The 23,386-nt window shown below is 38.8% G+C and overlaps 1 protein-coding gene across 1 annotated transcript; it reads left to right on the top strand.

Annotated features, from left to right (window-relative positions):
* The first annotated feature begins 304 nt into the window (after positions 1-304).
* On the top strand, positions 305-18,802 carry serinc2 (serine incorporator 2). Its single transcript, XM_056264860.1, has 10 exons — positions 305-433; positions 905-1,066; positions 1,637-1,824; positions 2,019-2,098; positions 2,766-2,903; positions 3,535-3,704; positions 3,894-3,984; positions 11,351-11,501; positions 13,749-13,967; positions 18,560-18,802. Exons 1-10 carry the CDS (start codon positions 395-397, stop codon positions 18,696-18,698), a joined length of 1,377 nt encoding a protein of 458 aa, XP_056120835.1. The 5' UTR covers positions 305-394; the 3' UTR covers positions 18,699-18,802.
* The last annotated feature ends 4,584 nt before the right edge of the window (positions 18,803-23,386 follow it).

Here is a 23,386-nt window from a genome sequence, read left to right as displayed (position 1 = left end):
TTGTTTTTAAGTTTCAATAATCACAAAACCTTTGCATCACAATCCATTATGGGATTTTGCGCCATCTAGAGTGCATCGTAAGACTTTTACTGATCTCATAGGTTGCTTTAATCAAAACATAAATACGTAATGCATTCTATAAACTGAGATGTGGATATCAGACGCATGCAGAGTTACAAAATGCAAACTCAACCACCGCTATGCGCACAGTTACATCTGATTGGTTTGTTACTTCAGCGATTTTTCTGTACCGTCGTCTGATTGGTCCAATAGTTTTGCGATGTGTCTCCCAGCCAATCATTGCTCAATTTATGAGTTATTTATAAGTAACCAGAATGAGGAGGAAAGATTAACTTCCGTGTTTTTGCTTTAGTCTTGTGTTTTCTCCGTCATCATGGGTGCGTGTATGGCCTTGTGTTCGCTGGCGAGCTGCGTAAGTCCAAAATATTGTTTTAAAATGGCTTAGCCTACTTTTTTTTCTCCTCACTTTATGTTGTCAAACTTCAACGGGTAGGGTAAAGTAAAGACAGCAACGCATTTCATATAACGTCGGTTAGGAGATGCATTTCGTCTTCTCATAGGAGATTTAAAAGCTGTTTCCTTGTTTTGTTTACGTTTAAACTATAACTTTTTGAGAAAACATGAATAAATAACTGTATAGCCATTTCTTTATGTTATCTCAAAACTTTATAAACCATGTTTAACCTTTCTTCACGAGTTTTTCGCCCACATTTGATTTTACACTTTCCTATTCAGACTTAACATTTCATTTTACCTGCACAGTTTAATATGAATGTTTAACATACAGACCCAAGCTACTCATATAGTTGACATAGTAGGTTGTTCCCCCTGTATGACAGGGAAATGAGTGTTGCTGTGTTGAGTGAGTGTTCTTGTCCTGTAGGCGTCCTGTCTGTGCGGCTCTGCGCCATGTCTTTTATCAGGATGTTGCCCTTCTACATACAACTCCACTGTGACCCGCATGGCCTTCTCCTTTTTTCTGCTGCTGGGCACTATAGTGTCCATCATCATGATCCTGCCAGGCATGGAGACACAGCTAAAGAAGGTACACAGACTGCTGGTGTCGTTCTACAGGTAGTGCATGGGCTCACAGCATAGCTGGTGTGCTCATGAGGATCCAAGTTTGAATCTGTCCTGATGATCCCACTTCCTCTCTCTGCATTCCAGTCCTAAAAAACAAAAACAATGAAAACATATAGACCAGTGCCAGAAATGGTTTTTAGTAAAGGGCAATATTTGAGGATTTCTTCATTTGAGCACAGGAATAAACACAAATCTGTATGTTTATATTTTCATGTTTATTAAAAGAAAGTTAACCATATTTTCAATTCAGATTATTATTATTTTTAAACCGGTTCTTTGGCTGGTTTGTTTGCCTAGTCTCATTTGTGCTATGCTTTAGTAGCTTTATGAAAACAGTAATCTGTTTGCAGTATTAGTTTATACATTTTTTTGCTCTGTTCATTAACTTTTGATATGATTTTTTTGTGTGGATGTATAAACACCCACAGTATGTTTGTAAGATGTTAAAAACACATTCAGGATGTGATTTAAATACATTCTTTGATCACTGTGTAAAACTGCAGATGTTTTTTTTTTGTGAATTTATCAACAGATTCCTGGTTTTTGTGAAGGAGGCTCTTCTATACCAGGAATTGAAGGGAAGGTGAACTGTGAGATCATTGTTGGCTATAAGTCGGTCTACAGGATGTGCTTTGCCATGGCCTGTTTCTTCTTCCTCTTCTCCATCATCATGATCCGTGTGAGAAGCAGCAAGGATCCACGAGCTTCAATTCAAAACGGGTATATTTACTGTTTGCTGTTCCAGCTGGCATTCTCATAAAATCTTTACTAACTCAAATCTTTTCACTAACAAGTGTTGCCCTCTACTGTTGAAAGCTGGGGTTTTTTGATATGTGAAAAATCCTTTTTGCACAATGGTTTCTGTCTAGGAAGCCTTACATAATGACTCATGCCAATGTGACTTTTTTTTTCAGTTTCTGGTTCTTCAAGTTCTTGATTCTGGTCGCTCTTACTGTGGGAGCTTTCTTCATTCCAGATGGAGCATTCAACACAGGTAAGTAAGCTGATAAATAAGAAAATAAAGACTATAGTTCAGTAATTACATGAAAAAAAAGGTTGTTGCTGTTTTTAATATATTTTGTGTTATGGTAATTTTCACAAATATTTTTCCACTCATTACAAGTTATGGTAAATTGCCAGTGTGATCTTTGTGTGGATATTCTATTAAAATAAATCACTCTTTATTGTCATTCACCGCTACGTACTGTTTTTTTCAGTACTCATAGTTCCCATGCGTGAATCGGTGGGCGGGGCTAAAGAGGCAATAATGTAGAAGTAGGCGTTGATCTTCTGCAGGGGCAGTCTGTCGTTGCACTTTTACGTTATAATGTGACAAAATCCAAAACAAGTCGTTTTGGCTTGGTTTCAATAAAAACTGTTTTTGGACTAACAAGGAACGTTTTGATTTCTGAAACTTACAGGATATATTTTATAGCTCAAAAAACCAAGGAAAATTTGATTTCTCAATTCATGACCCCTTTAAAAAGTCCCCTAGTTATGCTTAGCTGTAAAGAATTTATTTAAAAAAAGAATGGCTCTTCTTTGTGAGTGCAGTCTCTATAAAATAAGTCACTTCAAGGTGGCATGGACAGCTGGTAAAGTCATGCCAGTTCATTGGGTCAAAAGGAATGGATGTAAAACCAAAATTTTGTCCATTGCAGTGTGGTACTACTTTGGTGTGGTTGGGTCCTTCATATTCATTCTGATTCAGCTCGTTCTGCTGGTGGATTTTGCTCACACCTGGAACCAAAAGTGGGTGGAGAACGCAGAGGAAGGGAACCGTAAATGCTGGTATGCAGGTATGTTCAGCAACATTGTTTCCCCATGACTAAGGTTTAAAACTGATGAAGGTAAAAGCTGAAAGAATGTGAAACGATAGAGTCACAAGCATTAAAAGCTATTCTGTCCTAACCAGCGGCAGCATTGAGAAGCACTTTGTTTCCTTTTTTTCACTTGGACTTTTTTTCACAGACTATGATGATGCAATTCCACAGTTACTAACATCGTAAATCTAGGAAAGTTTTTTATTTTTTATAAAAAAATTTCATTTGATGTGTTTTATAGCACTATAGTTTGTGTTATATTACTTTGGCATTAAATTACAGAGAACTAGTTAACGCTGCAACATGAGTGTTTATAATACAACAGCTGAGGGAGTGACGGCTAATTTGACATCTTTCTTTATTATAACCAATGTAATAAGTCTCACAATTTTTTTTTTTTTTTTTTTGCTCTTTTGTAAAGTCATGGAAATCGTATCATAGATTGCCTTTGGCTATTTGAGTAAATGAGAATGCTAAAATTATATTTGTTGTAGTTTCCGTTCACCACTATTGAAGTTTAGCCAACTATGACGACTTCCGCTTCAGAGAACCCCAGAAATGTGAATATTGACAGATACATATTGACAGATGTGTGTTTTCTCCACAGCCCTGCTCTCCTTCACATTGGTGCACTATATCTGTGCCTTCGCTGCTGTGGTTTTGTTCTATGTATTCTACACACAGCCAGATGACTGCACAGAACACAAAGTCTTCATCAGCCTCAACCTCATCTTTTGTATCATTGTGTCTGTGGTGGCCATCCTTCCAAAAGTGCAGGTCATTCCCACACTCATTTGATCCATTTGTGCTCATTTGTTTTCTTGTTTTTCTCTCTATCTTTATCACTCTTATGCAGCGCCAAGACTATGCTCAAAAGGTTAAAGCTGTTCTGCTTTGGGGTGTTTTGGGTTTTGTGGGAGTGTGTAGAATCAAAATGTGAACATTTGCATTGTATATGTGTTACAGGAATCTCAGCCGAGTTCTGGTCTGCTCCAGCCGTCTCTCATCTCTCTCTACACCATGTATCTCACATGGTCTGCTATGAGCAACAACCCCAGTAAGTCTCACAACCAGATCACATGTCCATACCAACAATAACCTCTTTAATGCTGTTTCACTTTTGTTGATTTGAACTGTTTGGACTGAATTACTAATTTAGTTCCTACTGTATGTTGATCCTTCTCTTTAAAAGAAAGTTTCAGAAAAACACTGGTGTTTACATGTACAATAAAAAAGTTGATTAATTAAGAATTTGACATTAAGGTGATATACATAGAAAAGTGAAATCAGAGTAAATCAGATCCCAAAAATTTGGTTTGATTTATCAGGTTTTGTTTAAACGTTCTAGAACAACGATCTATGATCTTTTACATAAGTTAAAAATAAATGATGTTTAAATACATTAGCTGTGATGTTCAGCGTCTATACAAATTTTTGTTTTTCACCTTTATTTGGATAGTACAATATCTGTTTAACTCTGACTCGGTCAGCAGCTTACTCACAAAACACCCCGAGGGCTTTAACCAAACCAACCTCAAGAAAGTCCTACCTAAATTTTATCAGCATGTTACTGTTCCCACGAGGGAAGACAACATTTTAGACCATGTGTACACACAAATGCACAGAGTGCTTACAGAGTCGTCCCCTGCCCCCACATGGGTAGTTCTGACCATTCTTCTGTTATGCTAGTGCCCTCTTATCAACCACTTCAGAAACAGGAGAAGCCTGTTTCCAAAGTCATCAGAAGATGGCCAGAGGGAGCCAATATCAGCTCTGGAGGACTGTTTTTTTTTTTTTTTTGCACCAATTGGTATGTGTTCAAAGAGGCTGCCACATCTGATGGTGTGATAAGATATTGAAGAATATGCTTCATCTGTTACACGTTACATCAACAAATGTGTAGACTATGTTGTTCCCTCCAGGAAAATAACAGATCCCCCAAACCAGAAACCTTGGTTAAAGGCAGATATCTGCTCCCTCCTCAAACTATGAGATGCTGCTTTCAGGGAAGGTGACAAAGCAGCATTGAAGAAATCAAGGAACAACCTCACTGCTGGAATAAAAAGAGCCCAGGCCACACACTCCCACAGGATCCAGGAACACCTGGAGACTAATGACCCCCGGCGAATGTAGAAAGGGCTAAAGGACCTTACCGACAACAAGAGCAAAAACTACAACAATGCTTCTGTTAATGATCCTTTTTGCCTCATGCATTGAGCAATTATTTTGAGGAATCCAACAGGAGGTGCTGTCCCTTACAACAACTAAGGTAAAAAGGACTCTACCGAGAGTGAACCAACGCAAGGCTACTGGCCCAGATGGGATTCCTGAACAGGTGTTGAAAGAACGCTCGCACCGGCTGACAGATGTCCTTACAGACATCTTTAACATCTCGCTAGCACAGTCTGTGGTTCCAGCATGCCTCAACTTCCATCTTCATTCTTGTACCAAAAAAAAAATCAACAATAACCTGCTTCAATGACTATCGGCCTGTGGGACTCGCGTCAATCATCACGAAGTGCCTCGAACGGCCGGTCATGACTTGCATCAAGACCATCATCCCACCCGCACTGGTCCCCTTACAGTTTGCTTACTGACACAATCGCTCTAATGCAGATGCCATATCATATGTCATCCACCCCGAGGGCCTTAACCAAACCAACCTCAAGAAAGTCCTACCTAAATTTTATCAGCATGTTACTGTTCCCACGAGGGAAGACAACATTTTAGACCATGTGTACACACAAATGCACAGAGTGCTTACAGAGCCGTCCCCTGCCCCCACATGGGTAGTTCTGACCATTCTTCTGTTATGCTAGTGCCCTCTTATCAACCACTTCAGAAACAGGAGAAGCCTGTTTCCAAAGTCATCAGAAGATGGCCAGATCTGCTCCCTCCTCAAACTATGAGATGCTGCTTTCAGGGAAGGTGACAAAGCAGCATGGAAGAAATCAAGGAACAACCTCACTGCTGGAATAAAAAGAGCCCAGGCCACACACTCCCACAGGATCCAGGAACACCTGGAGACTAATGACCCCCGGCGAATGTAGAAAGGGCTAAAGGACCTTACCGACAACAAGAGCAAAAACTACAACAATGCTTCTGTTAATGATCCTTTTTGCCTCATGCATTGAGCAATTATTTTGAGGAATCCAACAGGAGGTGCTGTCCCTTACAACAACTGAGGTAAAAAGGACTCTACCGAGAGTGAACCAACGCAAGGCTACTGGCCCAGATGGGATTCCTGAACAGGTGTTGAAAGAACGCTCGCACCGGCTGACAGATGTCCTTACAGACATCTTTAACATCTCGCTAGCACAGTCTGTGGTTCCAGCATGCCTCAACTTCCATCTTCATTCTTGTACCAAAAAAAAAATCAACAATAACCTGCTTCAATGACTATCGGCCTGTGGGACTCGCGTCAATCATCACGAAGTGCCTCGAACGGCCGGTCATGACTTGCATCAAGACCATCATCCCACACACACTGGTCCCCTTACAGTTTGCTTACTGACACAATCGCTCTAATGCAGATGCCATATCATATGTCATCCACCTGGCTCTTTCACATCTGGAACACAAGAACACGTATGTCAGAATGCTTTTCATCGATTTCAGTTCAGCATTTAATACTCTGCCACAGACACTCATCAGTAAACTCTTCACACTCTGACTTTAATAACGCCACACTCTGCAACTGGGTTCTGGACTTCCTCACTTTAACAGAACTCGGGTAGTAAGGATCCACGAGAATACATCACACTCTCTCACTCTGAACACCGGACCCCATCAGGGCTGTGTTCCCAGCTCATTACTGTTCACACTACTCACCCATGACTGTATTGCTCAGCATCAGAACAATCACATCATCAAGTTCTCTGAGGATAAAACAGTGGTGGGCCTTATCAGACATAACGAGACAGAGAGGAGGTAAGAGACCTTGTGCTGTGGTGCACAGACAACAATCTGTCCCTTAACTTCAACAAGACGAAATAAGTGAGTGTAGCCTTCAGGAAATCTGCTATATTTACCCTCCACTGCACATTAACAGAGTGGCGTTGGAAAGTTCCTGGGTGTTCACATAACTAATGATTTCTCCTGGAACCAGAACACCACTTTCCTGGTGAAGAATAACGCCCAATAACGTCTACACTTCCTGAGAAGGCTTAAAAAAAGCTGGCACGAGTAAGATCATTTTTTTACAGACATAAACTTTTACAGATGTGTAGTGGAGAGCATCTTGACCAATAACATCACAGTCTGGTTTGGCAGCTGTTCTGCCGCTGACAAGCAGGCCCTACAGAGGGTGGTAAAGTCTTCCTAGAACATCATTGTGTCCAGACTTCCATCTATGGAGGACATATACAAAGTCAAGTCAAGTCACCTTTATTTATATAGCGCTTTTTACAATACAGATTGTATCAAAGCGCTTCACAGTGATAACATAACATGAAAACAATATAACAAAGCTTGTTTCTAAAAGAAAATTGCGTCAGCGTCCACCTTAAGTAAGGCAGATCAATAACATTATTGAATATTAAATGTCCCCAACTAAGCAAGCCAAAAGCCAAGGCAACAGTGGCAAGGAACCAAAACTCCATCAGGTGACAGAATGGAGAAAAAAACCTTGGGAGAAACCAGACTCAGTCGGGGGGCCAGTTCTCCTCTGGCCAACGAAGGAACAGTGCATGATTCGGGCAGCATTACAAGTCAGATTGGATCGGAACATTTAGAGTATTTATCCATTTCCATCTTTTGGAAGTCCAAGTAATCACGCCGGTATTAAGACGAGTTGTTGAGGATCAGTGCCGTCCACCATAGAGAGTCCATATCGCCGGTGTTGAGTCGTCTCTTCACAGGCTTTGTGATTGGAGCATCTGAAGTCTCCGTGAGAGGCTGGATACAAACTGGAGCTGACGAACGCCATTTTCTCGGGACTCGCGTCCGGTGCATTAAGAGAGCAACCAGAATTGTGAAGGACAGTACCCTTCCCTCTGCTGGATTGTTCTGCCCACTGCCATCTGGAAGAAGATTCAGAAGTGTCCGAGCACGGACCTCGAGACTGAAGAACAGCTTTCCCCCCCAGGCGATTAGGTTACTTAACAGCGCTGGCTGACCACTGCCATTTCCCCCCCTTAAAGCTCCTGTAGGTAACTTTTGAAAACATGTATTTGCTAAAACTGTCATTATGTCCTGACAGTAGAATATGAGACAGATAATCAAGCTCCTCTGGCTCCTCCCAGTGGTCCTATTGCCATTTGCAAGAAATGCACGCTCCCGGTCAGAAACAACCAATCAGAGCCAGGAGGCATGTCTTAGCACTGTCAATCACGCTCGTGTACGCGCTGATCACACCCATCTCTTGCACAGCGCGAGCGCGAGCCGTCGTTCAAACTCAAGATTGCCGGCGTGCTGCAGCTGTGCTTATGATGGAGAAACAACCTAAACTGCCAATTCTCGAGTGACACCTGCTCATAAAACAAAGAGGTAAAAGGAAAAAGACTGATGACGATAACCAAGCGAAAAAGAAAGAATTACACAGTTGACTCAGTGTCAAAACTCTAGCCGCATAACATGTAGATAAAATGTCACGCACTCTGCTAAGCAACAATTGAAACCTGCTAATTCACTGGCTTGTCATGTTGCTGAAATAATGTACTAGCACACCTTATCTAGGATTATATATCGCTAGAATAATTACTTACAGTAACGTTAGTTACCGTTATATTAACGTTATCTTACTAGCTATTTATAACTTATAGAAAGAGTGCAACGTTATAAAGTTACATGTAGGCTATTGGAAAATACATAATGATTTGAGGACCAAGTTTGTAGTCAAAGTATGGGCAGGCCATAGTCAATGTAAAGCATATTATTGACGTTTAGTCCCTATTAGTGAATGTGCCATATAACTTTTTATCCGCCGTTATGGGTGGCCCTGTTTACTAGCCTGCGCGTTCACGGCAGGCTCCGCTGTGGAGGATGAGCTGTGGAGGGAGGGCTGTAGCGCAGCAGAGAGCAAGGGGGTGGGACCTGTAAGTTGTGCTTGTTCAAATTTTCAGGCTAAAGCCTGGTTCACACGGCAGGATAATTAGGCCGATTTTAGCCCCGATTTACCCCTTCCAACAATCTTAAGGATGCTCCGATTATCGTAAATAATCTGATCAGATATTCCTGCCGTGTGTGGTATGTTAAGACTGCTCTCGTCTGCTCGGAAGGATGTCGGGACCGCTCCGATCTCAAATCGGGGATATCCAACATGTTGGATTTTTTTGGCCCGATTTCTCCTCGTGTGTGGTGTCTCCCGGGGACAAACGAGCACGCAGCCTGTGGACTGTGGCGTGTAGCCAATCAGAAAGCGAGGTAACGAGGCGCAGAGGAAGCACCGGGAAACAAAATCAAAATAGTCCATGCTCGCGTTGTCTCCACTTCTTTGACCATCGCCTTTTCTTTTGGTAACGTTTTTTTTCTTTTTTCGGTTAATTTAATAATAATAATTCATTACATTTATATAGCGCTTTTCTAGGCACTCAAAGCGCTTCACATGGAAGGGGGAATCTCTTCAACCACCACCAATGTGCAGCATCCATTTAAAAACAAACTACACTGGTTGTTTACTCTGAAGTCACGTTTGATCTCGAGGGATTTTGCGAGTGTTTCCGTATGACCTGGGAATGCAAGGGAGTCAAATCGGTTCGTGCGTGATGTGTTGATTTTGCCGTGTGGCTGCGCACCACACACTGTACGACCAAAACTGTTAGACCCGTGATTTTTTATCGCCGTGTGTGGGGTCTCTCAGGTTTGGAAAATCGGCCGACAATTTTAAAATCATTCCGTGTGAACCAGGCTTAAGTCAACGTTTTCTCAAAACTCCCTACTGCAGCTTTAAGGAGAGAAATTACAATAAAATACTTAAACTTGAACTTAAGTCTAACGTCACGTGTCACCGTTTCCTGGTTCAAACGCTCTATCAGATGCAAAAACAAAACAACATGGTACCAATATACTCTCACGCAGTGTTGTAAACTACCGAAAAATCATGTTCCTAAACTTTATCTCCATTCCGAAATACCAGATGGCCAAGCAGTGATTCATATTTTATGTATTGTTAAAATATTGGTGTCTGGGTTGCCATGAGTCTAATGTACACTGTGAGTTTATAAAAGCTTACCTTAAATGTGTAATACAAAATATATAGTTCTAAATAGTTCTATAAACAGCTGATTCTCACTTGAAACGAGTGAAGGTTTGGCCCCGAAAATAGTACAGGAAGGAATGTGGGAGAGAGAAGCAGACAACTCACTTGTCTATTATATTTTGTATATATTTTCGGAATATATTCTGCTGTTTTGCTAATTTACAACCACACACCCTCTCTTTTAAAAATGTGAAAAATGACTGACAAGCAAAGAGAGAGAATCTAATAGGCCATATCAGGGACAATTATTTCTCACAACACGTATTTCAGTGATTGTTTGCAGAAACTCATTTTATGTACATTTCCATTCAAAAGTTTGGGATTGGTAAGAATTCCAGAGAAGTCTCTTAATCAGCAAGGCTGCATTTATTTGATCAACAATACAGTAAAAACAGTATTATTGTAAAATACTATTATGATTTCAAAAAACAGTTTTCTATTTTTATATATTTTTAAAATTGTATTTATTCTTGTAAAGACAAAGCAGATTTTTCAGCATCATTACTCCAGTCTTCCATTTCACATGATCCTTCAGAAATCATTAATACGCATACGCTGTAAACTGTAATACATTATTTTTTAGGATTCCTTGTTTCTTAAAGTTCAAAAGAACTGCGTTTTTTAAAAAATAGAAATCTATTGTAACATTATAACAGTTTTGATCTAATAAATGCTTCCTTGCTGAATGAAAGCAATAATTTCAAGCAATAAAAAAAGTTACTGGCCTCGAACCTTTGACCAGTAGTTTATATCATTGTCTGATGGTCTCTTAATAATCGGTTTCTCACACTACATGATTCCATTACCAAAGATAGAAATCACCTGCTTACAAAAGCTATACCAGATCAAAGGAATTCTTGGAAAGACATCGGAAAATTCCAGACGCCAGTTGTTTGTTTACATAAGTGAATGCTGGGAAATAAGACATAAACACATGGAGCTGCTTGAATGGAAAAAATGACATACCTCAGCAACCTCCAGGCCAAATGTAATAGGATTTAATGCAATTAAACTTTAAAGGAGCATTTTTACTGTGGAGCACACAGTATGAAAATTGTCCCAATTAGTGGCCCTCAATCATTAACTCAGGATTATTGCATTATAGCCCAGTTAGCATGTGTAAAATGAATAACAGATTCGGTATCTATTTTAGAGTATTACTGTATGTTGTTGTTTCCTCATAAATAAACATGTACGACACCTCTCTTTTTCTCTCTGTGAACAGATCGTAAGTGCAACCCCAGTCTGTTGAGTCTAGTCAATGGCGGGCCAACAGCACCCACTCCCACCAGTGCCCCCGGTATCCATACACAGTGGTGGGATGCTCAGAGCATTGTGGGTTTGGTCATCTTCCTCCTGTGCACACTGTATGCCAGGTGAGCTTATAACCATCATCCTTACCACTGCTAGCAACAGACAAGGACTATTTAATATCATTAGTTAAATGAAAAGCAGTGATGCTGAGCAGTACATCTAATGTAAAATATTTCAATATTTTTTTTAACCGTTTGATTGTATTCAAATAAATATATGTATTGTAGAATTTGCTTTGAAATGGCTTAAAAATGATTAGAAATAAATTATAATCAAAGCATGAAAAAACATCTTTATCTTAATGCCCTCATGCTCATTATTTGTAGGAAATGCAATGTCCAACTGAAAAGCACATTGAAATCATTGCTATATTCATGATATTTGTTTATTTTACATTCCTGCGTAACGTTTGGGGTCATTAAAGGATTAGTTAAATCCAGAATTAAAATTTCCTGATCATTTCCTGACCCCCGTCTCATCCAAGATGTTCATGTCTTTCTTTCTTCAGTCAAAAAGAAATTAAGGTTTTTGAGGAAAACATTCCAGGATTTTTCTCCATGTAGTGGACTTAAACGGGAACCAACGGGTTGAAGGTCCAAATTGCAGTTTGAATGCAGCTTAAAAGGGCTTTACATGATCCCAGCCAAAGGAATAAGGGTATTATCTAGCGAAGCGATCGGACATTTTCTAAAAATATACTTTTTAACCACAAATGCTTATCTTACTGTGCGTTCACACCGCCGGCGGCGAGAGCGTCAAAGTGGCCGGAAGTCATTCATTTTCAATGAGAGCCGGCGGCGAGCTCCGGCGAGGGCGGCACGGCGCGTCTTGGACGGTGAGAGCGGCGAGGAGCGGCGAGAAGAAGTTGAAATCAGCTCAACTTTAGGGAAATGAGCTATGACGCGGTTCGGCGGCAACCAATCGGAATGTAGATGTGCTCCGTTTGAGAGGATTCCAGAGAACGCAGTCAAGTAACAAAGGTTCCGACCACATTAGTTCCCAAGCAAAATAGAGGAGAGGTTGATCATTTGAATTTCATAAGAAGGTGCGCAACATTATTTATAGGCAAGATATTCGTGCTAGAACGCTTTTTCAGCAGGAATGCAAATTAGAATAGCATTTAACCATGAACACAAAAGCCACACCAAACAAATGGCTTTTAATTTGTTTATTTCGTTAGCAAACATGTCACTATAATTGTTAAGTTCTTTCCATCGATCAATTTTCTGCAAACATAACGATCGACATGCTTGTTTGCTTCGCGGCCCCTTTAAATAAAGTTTAAAAAAAGACCAAGCATTCGATCTACGTCAGAGCATCAGAGCGTCCACGAATCTTGCCACAGCGTCGCTGACAGGGCGGCGAGAGCGAATTTTGCCGCTCTCGCCGGCGGCGGTGTGAACGTACAGTTACACTAGCTTTGCGATGCGCATCCACAACTTCACGCATTACGTAATCACGTTGGAAAGGTCACGCATGACATAGGCGAAAAACTTCTCCAACTTCAAAATAGTCCAACATCATTGTTTTACCTTTTTTTTTTTGTAAAGGGCGTTTGACTTGGTCTTTGCACATTCGCTTTGTAAACACTGGGTCGGTACTTCCGCCTCATGCGTGACCTTTCCAACGTGATTACGTAATGTGTGAAGTCGTAGAGCTACTGAAAAGCGAGCATTAGTGGTTAAAAAGTATGACCGATCGTTTCGCTAGATAAGACCCTTATTCCTCGACTGGGATCGTGTCGAGCCTTTGAAGCTGCATTGAAACTGCAATTTGGACCTTCAACCAAGTCCACAATATGGAGAAAAATCCTGGAATGTTTATTTCTTTTTGACTGAAGAAAGAAAGACATGAACATCTTCGATGACATGGGGGTGAGTAAATTATCAGGAAATTTCAATTCTGGAGTGTGAACTACTCCTGTAAGATTTTTAAACGTTTTTGAAAGAAGTCTCTTATGCTCAACAAGGCTGCATTTATTTGACCAACATTATTGTGAAATATTATTTAATTTAAAGTAACTGTTTTCTGTATTAATATAATTTAAAATGTATTTTGTGCCTGAATTTTCAGCAGCAATTCAGTCACATGATACTTCAGAAATCATTTAAATCTATTTTAAAAATTTATTAATAAATTTTTTTTTTTTACTTTCTGACCCCGAACTTTTGAACAGCACTATATATCATCATCAAATCATATTCAGTATAACGTAAATGATCAGTATATCTGCCAAAAATATTTAATATTTATTTTTTGTAAAATGTCTAACTAAGCCACATTTGACATGTTTTCTTCTCTTTTTCTAGCATTCGTTCCTCAAACAACAGCCAGGTGAACAAGCTCATGCAGACAGAGGAAGTTCAGGGGCTGGCGAGCACTGATGCCAGCGAGGGCGTCTCTGAGGATGGCGTGAGACGAGCTGTGGATAACGAAGAGGACAGCGTCACATACAGCTACTCGTTTTTCCATTTCTCCCTCTTCCTTGCCTCTCTCTACATCATGATGACCTTGACCAACTGGTATCAGTGAGTGTCTAGAGCAGGGGTATTCAGTTAAAGTTCCAAGAGGTCCGGTCTCTATATTTCCTTCCCAGCGGAGGTTTGGACTATATATACTATATATATATATATATATATATATATATATATATATATATATATTGGGTGTAACAATATACGTAATCGTATTGAACCGTTGTTCTGAGGCTTTCGGTTCGGTACGCATTACAAACCGAACGATTCGTTGGCCCATTTGAATTCGCCACAGAAGTAATAACATCTCTGCGAGATTTAGAAGCATTAAAATTTCTCCGTTATTAACCGCAGATCTCTATTAGATCAAACATCGCTGACGTGGAATCCAGGAGAAACATTGTGCCATGAATGAACTAGTTAGAGGCTTTAAGTCCACAAATCAGAAACATTCACCATGGATTTAATGTACTAACACTAACTGTAACCATGGAAGTTTGGCAGGAGTAGTAAAACGCTTTCAAGTATGTTAAACATATATTTTTCCAGCACTTCAAAACTCAAATATTATCATTTTTAAATGTTATTTTTAATGTGATGACCAAAATATTATTTGTTCACCCTTCAAAGATTACCCCTATTTATAAAACTAAAAGTTTCAAGATGTAGGAAAACTGAAACTCACACTCATTTAAAAATGCAAAAGACATTAAATTACTATTGTAACCTGTAGGTGGCTACCATTTCCACTCCCAAATATTTATTTTTTAATCGTTTTGCGTTTGAATTATTATTATTTCGACATTATCAATACAATTGCTGACCTCAAATGTTAATCTGGAGCCTTGCAAACTTAAAGTAAAACTGAAATAAAATAAACCTTTGTTTATAACTACTACAATATTATATTGATATATTTATAAGGAGCTGTTTTTGTTTTATATGCTGCTAAGACACCCCAGAGATGGGTCAAGTATAGCTCCATCATTGTTTAAAGTAAAAAAAATCATACTTTATGATGTTAGTTTTAATAAATAAATACATTTTAAATCAAGGAAATTTCTCTGGCATTTCTTTCTTTTTGCTGTACCGTGGCGCCACTGTGTCGTACCGAACCGTGAATTTTATGAACCGTTACACCCCTAATATATGTAGTCCGGACCTCTGCTCGGAAGGGTGTGTGTGTGTGTGTGTGTGTGTGTGTGTGTATATATATATATATATATATATAGGCCTATGCTCAGCGTAAATGAGTACACCCCCTTTGAAAAGTAACATTTTAAACAATATCTCAATGAACACAAAGTGTTGACAAGACTAAGTTTTATAGAACATCTGTTTAACTTATAACATGAAAGTAAGGTTAATAATATAACTTAGAGAACAACATTTTCAGTTTTACTCAAATTAGGGTGATGCAAAAATGAGTACATCCCACTGAAAGTGTCTGGAGCAAAGCTAATTTTTATACTACAAATGTCTAATTTAACAAGAATTCAACCACAAGTGAGTCTAATTATTCATTACACAGGTGTCCAGCAGACAGTTAACTATAAAAAGTTGTTACTTCCCATTTCATGCTGTCAGCAATGGCACCACATGGAAGAGAAATGTCACAAGACCTGAGAAAGAAAATCATTTCTTTACACCTGAAAGGTGAAGGCTACAAGAAGATCAGCAAAGCTTTACTTATCAGTCAGAATACTGTAGCAAAAAATTTAAAAGATGGAACTGCAACCATCTCACAGAGACGTCCAGGTCGTCCACGGAAGTTAACAGCTCAACGAGCGTCTTCTGATGAGAAGGGTTGAAGAAAATCGGCATGTACGTTCTCTGCAGTTATCTAAAGAAGTAGAAAGCCAAACCGGGGTGACTATTTCCTGTGACACAATACGGCATACACCCGCTTAGAGTTTGCCAGGGCAATTAAAACGAATATATGTATATATATATATATATATATATATATTCATAATTTAATATTATTATATTATTTATATTTAATCATATTAAATTATTATTATTTTTTTTAATTGCCCTGGCAAACTCTAGGTGGGCTTTTTGGTGGGCTATTTATATATATACAGAATCGCCCTTTTAATCTTCATAGCTAATTGGGCTCAACTGATGATATATATATATATATATATATATATAAATAAAACATCAGTTGAGCCCAATTAGCTATGAAGATTAAAAGGTTAGATCAGGTGTTAGATCAAGCTATTATTACCTTTACATTTAGATGCCTATGAAAGGCAGAAGGCCATGTGACAAAACAATATTGTATGTGGGTTCAGGGTTTTCATTTTTTAAGTCTGGGCCATTTTTATATTTTGCATAAAATAAGCATCTACTAAAAACAAACAATGTACATAATCAAAACGCCCTTATCATGAGCAGAGCAAAGTTGACTAGTAAATTTCAAAGTTTAAGTTGTCTTTCCTTGCCATCTACAAATATTTTCCCAATTATAACATTGTTTATTATGAAATGTTCTTAACATGCTGAATAATAATGCTAAATGTAGATGGAAAAAAAGAAATTGTCACAATCCTGGTTTGTCATATTTATGTCTGACAGATAAAAATATTTGCAGCATTGTTTTCTGCAGTGTTTTAACAAAAGAATCAATCTATTTTACTGCTCACTGTGTTTCTGCTACTGTTGTTAAAATAACCACGTCATCTGCAGCTCTTAATGTGGTGCTTTAGCGGGAGAGAGAAACGACACGCATGGAACGGAAAGGGCTTGAATGAAGCGCGTTTGGCTCTAGATAAAAATATTAGAGGAAATGGTGCCGAAAGATCATTACCATAAACGACCCTGAGCACTTGTGGTGTGCACCGCTCCGTTGTTTTGATGAGCTGCTCACTTTAAACCGTAGAAACTGTAAAATGGTGCTACAGTTGTCATTATGTCTCGCGGTCCGCCATTTGAATATGCCTGGTCTAGAATATCCTAAAACAGCACAACTGTGATCGCCCAGTATTTTTCCCTTTCATTTTGTCCATGGGCATTTCAAAACAGGTCTTCAATCCTCAGTAATCAGTTTGTATGGAGAAAATAATTTTTTTTTTTTTTACCTTTGGAAACAAATTGTTCCACTTTACATTATGCCGTTTTTGAGTTGAGTTCTGTGTATATGTTAATGTGAACAAATTGGGGATTGAGCGATAATTATTCCTTAAAGTAACAACAGGTCGTTTTTTGCTCTCGGGCTCCCCCTACAGTTGGGAAACAGTATTGTCCTCTACTACTGTCGTAAACTGTCATCCTACATGCACGTGCATTTGTTGACAACCATGATAGCCCTGAACACTGTAGGAGGAGGTCACATGCAGGTGTTCTCGCGTGTGTGAAATGTCTTCATCCCAGGTACAGTGGCAAATATTTCAGCATGTCATATGAATATAATTTCATGTGTTTTATTTTTTTTATAACGACAAATGATCGCGTTTACAAGCCAGCGTCATTATAGTAGCCTAGTCTATTGGTTACCGTTTTACTGAATCTATATGATACTTCAATGCAATGTTTGAGTGGTTGATAATAACCATATATCGTCAATATTATAATATCAAGCTACCATAAATGAATCTGCAAATTTTACAAATCGATTTGCATTATAGCTTGAGGCAAGACAAATAAACAAATATCACAGACATGTTAGGTATCCTAAAATATGATTTTATTAATAATCTTCCTCCTTTCTTTGTACATGTTGAGTAGACTACACTTTTTAGGTCAAACATTTGCTATTTGCATTTCATCGATTGCAAAGTTCAAATCAGAACGAGAATACTAGCGATAGCTAACCATCAAAAACTAGAATATCGTTTACTAGCTACCAGATTGATAATTCGCTACTACTCTAGCGAATTAGAGAGGTTAGAGAGAGGCATTCTTTTTTCGATGGGGGGTTTGATGCTCCCTGCACACGCAAGGTCTCTCGCTCGCTTTCTCTCTCTGGCGTCCGCGCGCGTTGCAGCACAGTCTCTGTCTCGCGTGCGCGCTCGCTCTAGATTCCGGGAGATTTGAACTAATTTGCGGTATAACTTGTCGATCACGAGTGGCTCAACAGGTAGAGATCTATAGATAAACTCATCTTTCAGGCATTTGACCGACCGGGTTGACAATTTAGCGTGAGAAACCGGGTGTGTGGCGTGTGAGCGTGTGAAACCAATCAAAAGCGGGTGTCTCACGGCCAATGCGTGAGAGTTGGCAGCTCTGCAATGTTGATCCTCGTTCTGCCTTTAACGCGATCACTTTCTCTTTTTCTCTTTTTGCTTTGCTCCGATAAAACCTTTGCTTTCTTGTTTTTCTGTGCTGCTTCGGCCATGACTATAACATTTGGCTCGCAAGTCCGATTTTAAGGAAGTGGGGGTGGTGGTGGAAGTGACGTATATGCCGTAAAGCAGTCGAATTTTGTAGTTCTCTTTGTTCGCCGGTTACTACCCGAAACCCGAAGTTTAAAAGTACGATTAAAAACGCTACAGACCCCGTCAGGCTATGGCAGACGTGTCATTCAACCTATTGTAAGTCGATGTACCATCACAAGAGACTTGGAAATATATTATGAAGGCTGAAAAGTTACCTGTTGTTACTTTAAAAAACTTTTTTTTTTTCTTCTCTTTCCTTCTCAGGCCTGAAACCGACTACGCAGCCATGAAAACCACTATGCCATCCGTGTGGGTGAAGATCTGTTCGAGTTGGCTGGGACTGGCACTGTACCTCTGGACTCTTGTGGCTCCGGTAATCCTGGCCGACCGAGACTTCAACTAAACGCCCATACGATTCTACAAGTGGCCTTATTCAGAAGCAATATACCTTATGCTGAGTTGACTTATGCGGAGTTCACTTAGACAGTACATTACAGAAGTTTTGTTTCTTAACTTTTAATTTACATTTTTGTTGTTACATAATCATAAACCTTTACCAAACCTCTTCAACTGTACCCACAAAACACCTCAGAAAGCCTGTCATAAATGATGCTTCGATCTAGGTAATGACTAAATAGGGCACTTTTATGTATAACTCTTTCTGTTTTAAAAATTATCTAGAATTCTTTGTGAATTTATGTATACTTCAATTCACATATTCTGACATCACACATTTTTTTTATACATCCATTTCTGGATATTTTATTGTTCTTTATATCTGTCTTGGGTCCAATTTTGTTACAAATTGCACTACGTTTGATCAAATCAAAGATGAATGTTTAATTGAAAATGAAGATCGCCTTATACATGTCAAGATTTTGATGAAACCTTTTTCTAAAGAACTGTATCCATTTACACTTTCAAAGCTTTATGATGACATTCCTGACCAAAAATATTCTAGTTCTGTTTTTGTACTTTATTCATTCTTATAAAACTGATTATTAAAGAAAATGTACACAAGAAGTTATGATTCATCAATCCATTTATTCAAAGCCTGCTACTGTGATACAGCATGGAAGTGTTGTTCTTATAGAAGTAGACTTCCCTTACCTGAAGAGAGTGTTTATTGAACAAGTGCCACTATTGCTCACAGTTTAGGGTTACGGATTTGACCAAATCTGAATGAGTAATAAAAAGGACTGGGGGACTCGTTTTAATAACAGCTTAAGGAGAGAGCTAGATTTGTACTGTTACAGATATAAGATATTTTAAAATTATTTTTCAGTCAGACTTGCAATTTTCATCTAGCAAATGATAAAAAGGGCAAAATCAAAAAACAAAACCCATAGACTTACACTAAAGGAAGGATGTCTAGAGACCAGAATATCATATCAAGGGTGGATTCTTAGTGAATAGTTAATATTTAAAATAATTGTATAGACCATCTATACAGACGTTCTCTGTCCAAGGCCTACACCTTGACATTTTAAAAAAAAAATTCTAAACTTGTGAAATTCATATTCACCATTTTTGCTTCTTTAAAAATCATGCTTGCATAAATATATTTGAATTTCAGTATATTTATTATTTGACTACCACAATTCACATTCAAAAATTAGAATATAAAAGACGGTTTCACTTTAATTATTGTAAGGTGTCCTTGTTAGTGTAATTGCGTGTTTAAGTACTGAGTTAAAATGTACTCATTATAGGGTTAGGATTAGGTTTTGGTTTACATTTGCAAGCAATTATGCATAATTCTACTGTTAATACTATTGTAAATACATGTAACATGGCCTAAAAGGAATTCTCAATGAAATTCTGAATGGTACACGACCCTGCTAATGAGAAGAAAGTTGAGAGGGTTGGGTGTGTTTTTTGTTGTTGTTTTTTTTCTTGGATTTTTCTACACATGAATAACAAGTGCACATAACAGACCAATTTGCCACAAGTTCAAATTCTCCAATATTATCACCTCAATTAACAGAACCTCAACCAATAACATACAATAAGACAAACATAAAAATACCAGGCAATACAATTGGTGGGTTGAAATTCTTTGGATACTGAAGTACCTTTTGTATATGTTTTGTATAACTGAGGATTTATACATGGACAGTCATTGTTATGCATGTTTGTATAGCATATGCCATTTATTGCCTCTTTGTATATGGTTACTTGTGTTTTTTTTATGTAAAAAAATAAAAGAAAGTTGGATCAATGACAACCAAACAGATATAATTTTTTTAACTTGCATCTGTTCTAACCCTGCAATGTTGTGATATGTGTCGTTATCCTTGAAGAATGTAATTTGCTAGTGATGTAATAGTGAGATCCTAAAGTGTACAGTCTGGTTGTGACGTGACTGACGGTGTTCCCTTTACGCATCACTTTGGGGTGACCTCACTAATTGTGCTCTCTCACTTTCCACCCGCCGGCTGTCCCACTGCGGGTATCTCCCTGTCTATCTTGTCGTTATTCCTGATGGTTTTATGTCAGCGTAGCGGTCCACGCGCACACACATACAGACACTCCAGGGAGCAGTAGGCAAAACTAATTCTGTTATATAACCAGTAACTACACCACCACAACATAGTCTAAAATGGGACTGTGTCTGCTTGAGTAAGGTGGCTGCCCTCGTGTCAGCACCCAAAACAGACTTTTCACAATATCAAACTCCCTCTTAAGGGACTGACTCAAATAGAGGATGATGCACTGGCTAGGGACCGTATTGCACTGCCTAAATCTGTGTGTTAGCTGCAGGGTAATTAAAGGTTCAGCTGCCCTGCCGCTGAGACTCGAGTGTGGTGTGTAGGGAGGCTGCCATGGTTATGTAGCTGGAAAAACAGCAACGGTTTACACCTGCTCCATAACAACAGTAATTGCTCCTAATGGTGTCTGATTGTGTTGGCCATTGGAGCTCATTTTAGGACCAGTGTGGGATAGTGCACCAGGGGAGAGGCAAAAAAGCTTTCATTATGAAAAATGCTGTTTAGTGGCTGTTTTTTTTTAAAGTCGGCGTGAAATGCTCTTCAGATGACGAACTTCCATCACTCATCCTCTGCCTGTTCCGTACACAACAAACCCAGTGAAACGATTCTACATATTAAATATGACACAGTTAAAGGATTAGTTCACTTCAAAATGAGCATTCTGTCATCATTTATTCACCCTTAAGTTGTTTCAAACCTGTATGCATTTATTTATTCTGCTGAACACAAAAGAAGATATTTTGAAGAATGTCACTAACCAAACAGTTGATGTATCCCATTGACTTCCATAGTATTTTTTTTCCTATTATGGAAGTCAATGGGGTACATCAACTGTTACTGACATTATTCAAAATATAAAATAAATGATGACAGAATTTTAATTTTGAAGTGAACTATTCCTTTAAAATATGTATGTGATTGTATGTATAAAAGGATATAAATAACATATTTCAACAACATTATATGACCAAAACCCACATTCGATCGTAATTGGAAGTTATTACAAACACTCAATTGTGGTTTAAAGTGGGTTTTGAGTAAAAGCATAGTATTCATTGTCTTATTTAATGCTAATTGTAGCTCTAATAGAGCAGCACAGTTGCAGTTATATTTCATGATATATTTTGTCATAATAATTTACATAAGGTCATCAGAAATGTTTTTGTTTTGTTTTCTAGAAAGTCTTTTTATAGGTGGATAAATGTATATTGGGATCAACGCGATTGGCATGCCATGCACTGCTAGAATAAAGGCTAATAATGACTGAATAAAAAAAAAAGAATAATGATAAAGGAACAATGAAGATTAGGTCTCATACTCAGCAGAGGTGTGAAAGGTTTGTCGAACGAGAGCAATTGAAACATGGGGCAGTTTGCCATGCCTGACATAGAGTGCAGGGGAGCTTACATGGGGGGCTATATTATTTTATTAGCCTCAATCACGTTTGATTTTTGATCTGGTCGAGACTTTTGTTATTGTGTGTCAGACACGGTAACAGTAATCACATATTCCACTTTTTAGAGAAAATAAGAATTAGCCTTGGACATCCAGAAGCTCCCTTCAGTAGGATTTACAGATAAAAATCTCATAAAGAACTCATAAAAATACAAAAAGTCATAATTTATAATTATAATTTTCAAACACAAACCAATGACACCTAATAAACAGCATATCATGATGAAAGCAGTTTTATTTAAAATGATTCTTGTGAAAAGTTCGAAGAAAAATCACATATATTGCTCAAAATAAATCTAAAAAGCATTGCGTAGGCCTATAGCCTAATTCATGTTTGTTAAACTTGAGTGGGAATGAACAGTTCAATGTGATTCTATACGATACACATGTGGCTGCTGCGCTGCTCTGCTAGAACGCCTAGTGAAATTTTATTCATCCAATAAAACTAAGTTGATTGAAAGTCAGTTTGGCTCAGAAAAGTGAAGTTCTGATTAAAGCTCGAGCAGCAGTTTGTAGGCTGGCTACATGCCACTTGCGTTTATATTTTATTATCTAATACAATTAATAACATGTAGGTCTGCATGGACAACAAACTCACTGTAACGATGTGAAAGCATGCAGTGGTACAAGCGTGCGGGTGCACTGCCACTGACAGCTCATTGAAGGGGGCGTGGCGCGGGGCCGCTCAATGGTCTCGTGCGGGATAGCGTGGCGCGCGGCGCTTGCGCTCATCGAAGCAGCGTGTCCTGCGCGAGATTGCAGTTCTGCTTGTGCCAGCCTGCCCTGGACGAGAGGAAAGACATGTGCCAGCATCTAACAGACCTGCCTCTCCGGACCTAAATGCTACAAGGCAATCGGTTAACCGAGTCATCGTGGAATCATAGATGGAGAGCGAACGGCCACGCTGTCAGGTAAACGTCTTTTCTGACATTGTTTTACTGAGCTTTATTGTGTACACAGATCTGTCCTGCAGGGTACAGTAACAGAACATTACATCCGAAGAACCCAAGTCTGCCCCATGCGGTCTGTAAATATGCTTTATTCGCCAGATATTTTATAACGAGGCCAAATGCAAACGTAGTGCGTCAATTATTTATATTCTAATGTCTTTGCAGTGAAGTCACATGAGCCGTATAGGGCTCAT

The sequence above is a fragment of the Rhinichthys klamathensis genome, unplaced genomic scaffold, assembly GCF_029890125.1.
Source record: "Rhinichthys klamathensis goyatoka isolate OS25496 unplaced genomic scaffold, OSU_Roscu_1.1 h1tg000225l_1, whole genome shotgun sequence".
NCBI lineage: Eukaryota > Metazoa > Chordata > Actinopteri > Cypriniformes > Leuciscidae > Rhinichthys > Rhinichthys klamathensis.
Note: the sequence above shows the minus strand (reverse complement) of the source record. Positions and strands in the feature narration are given on the sequence as shown.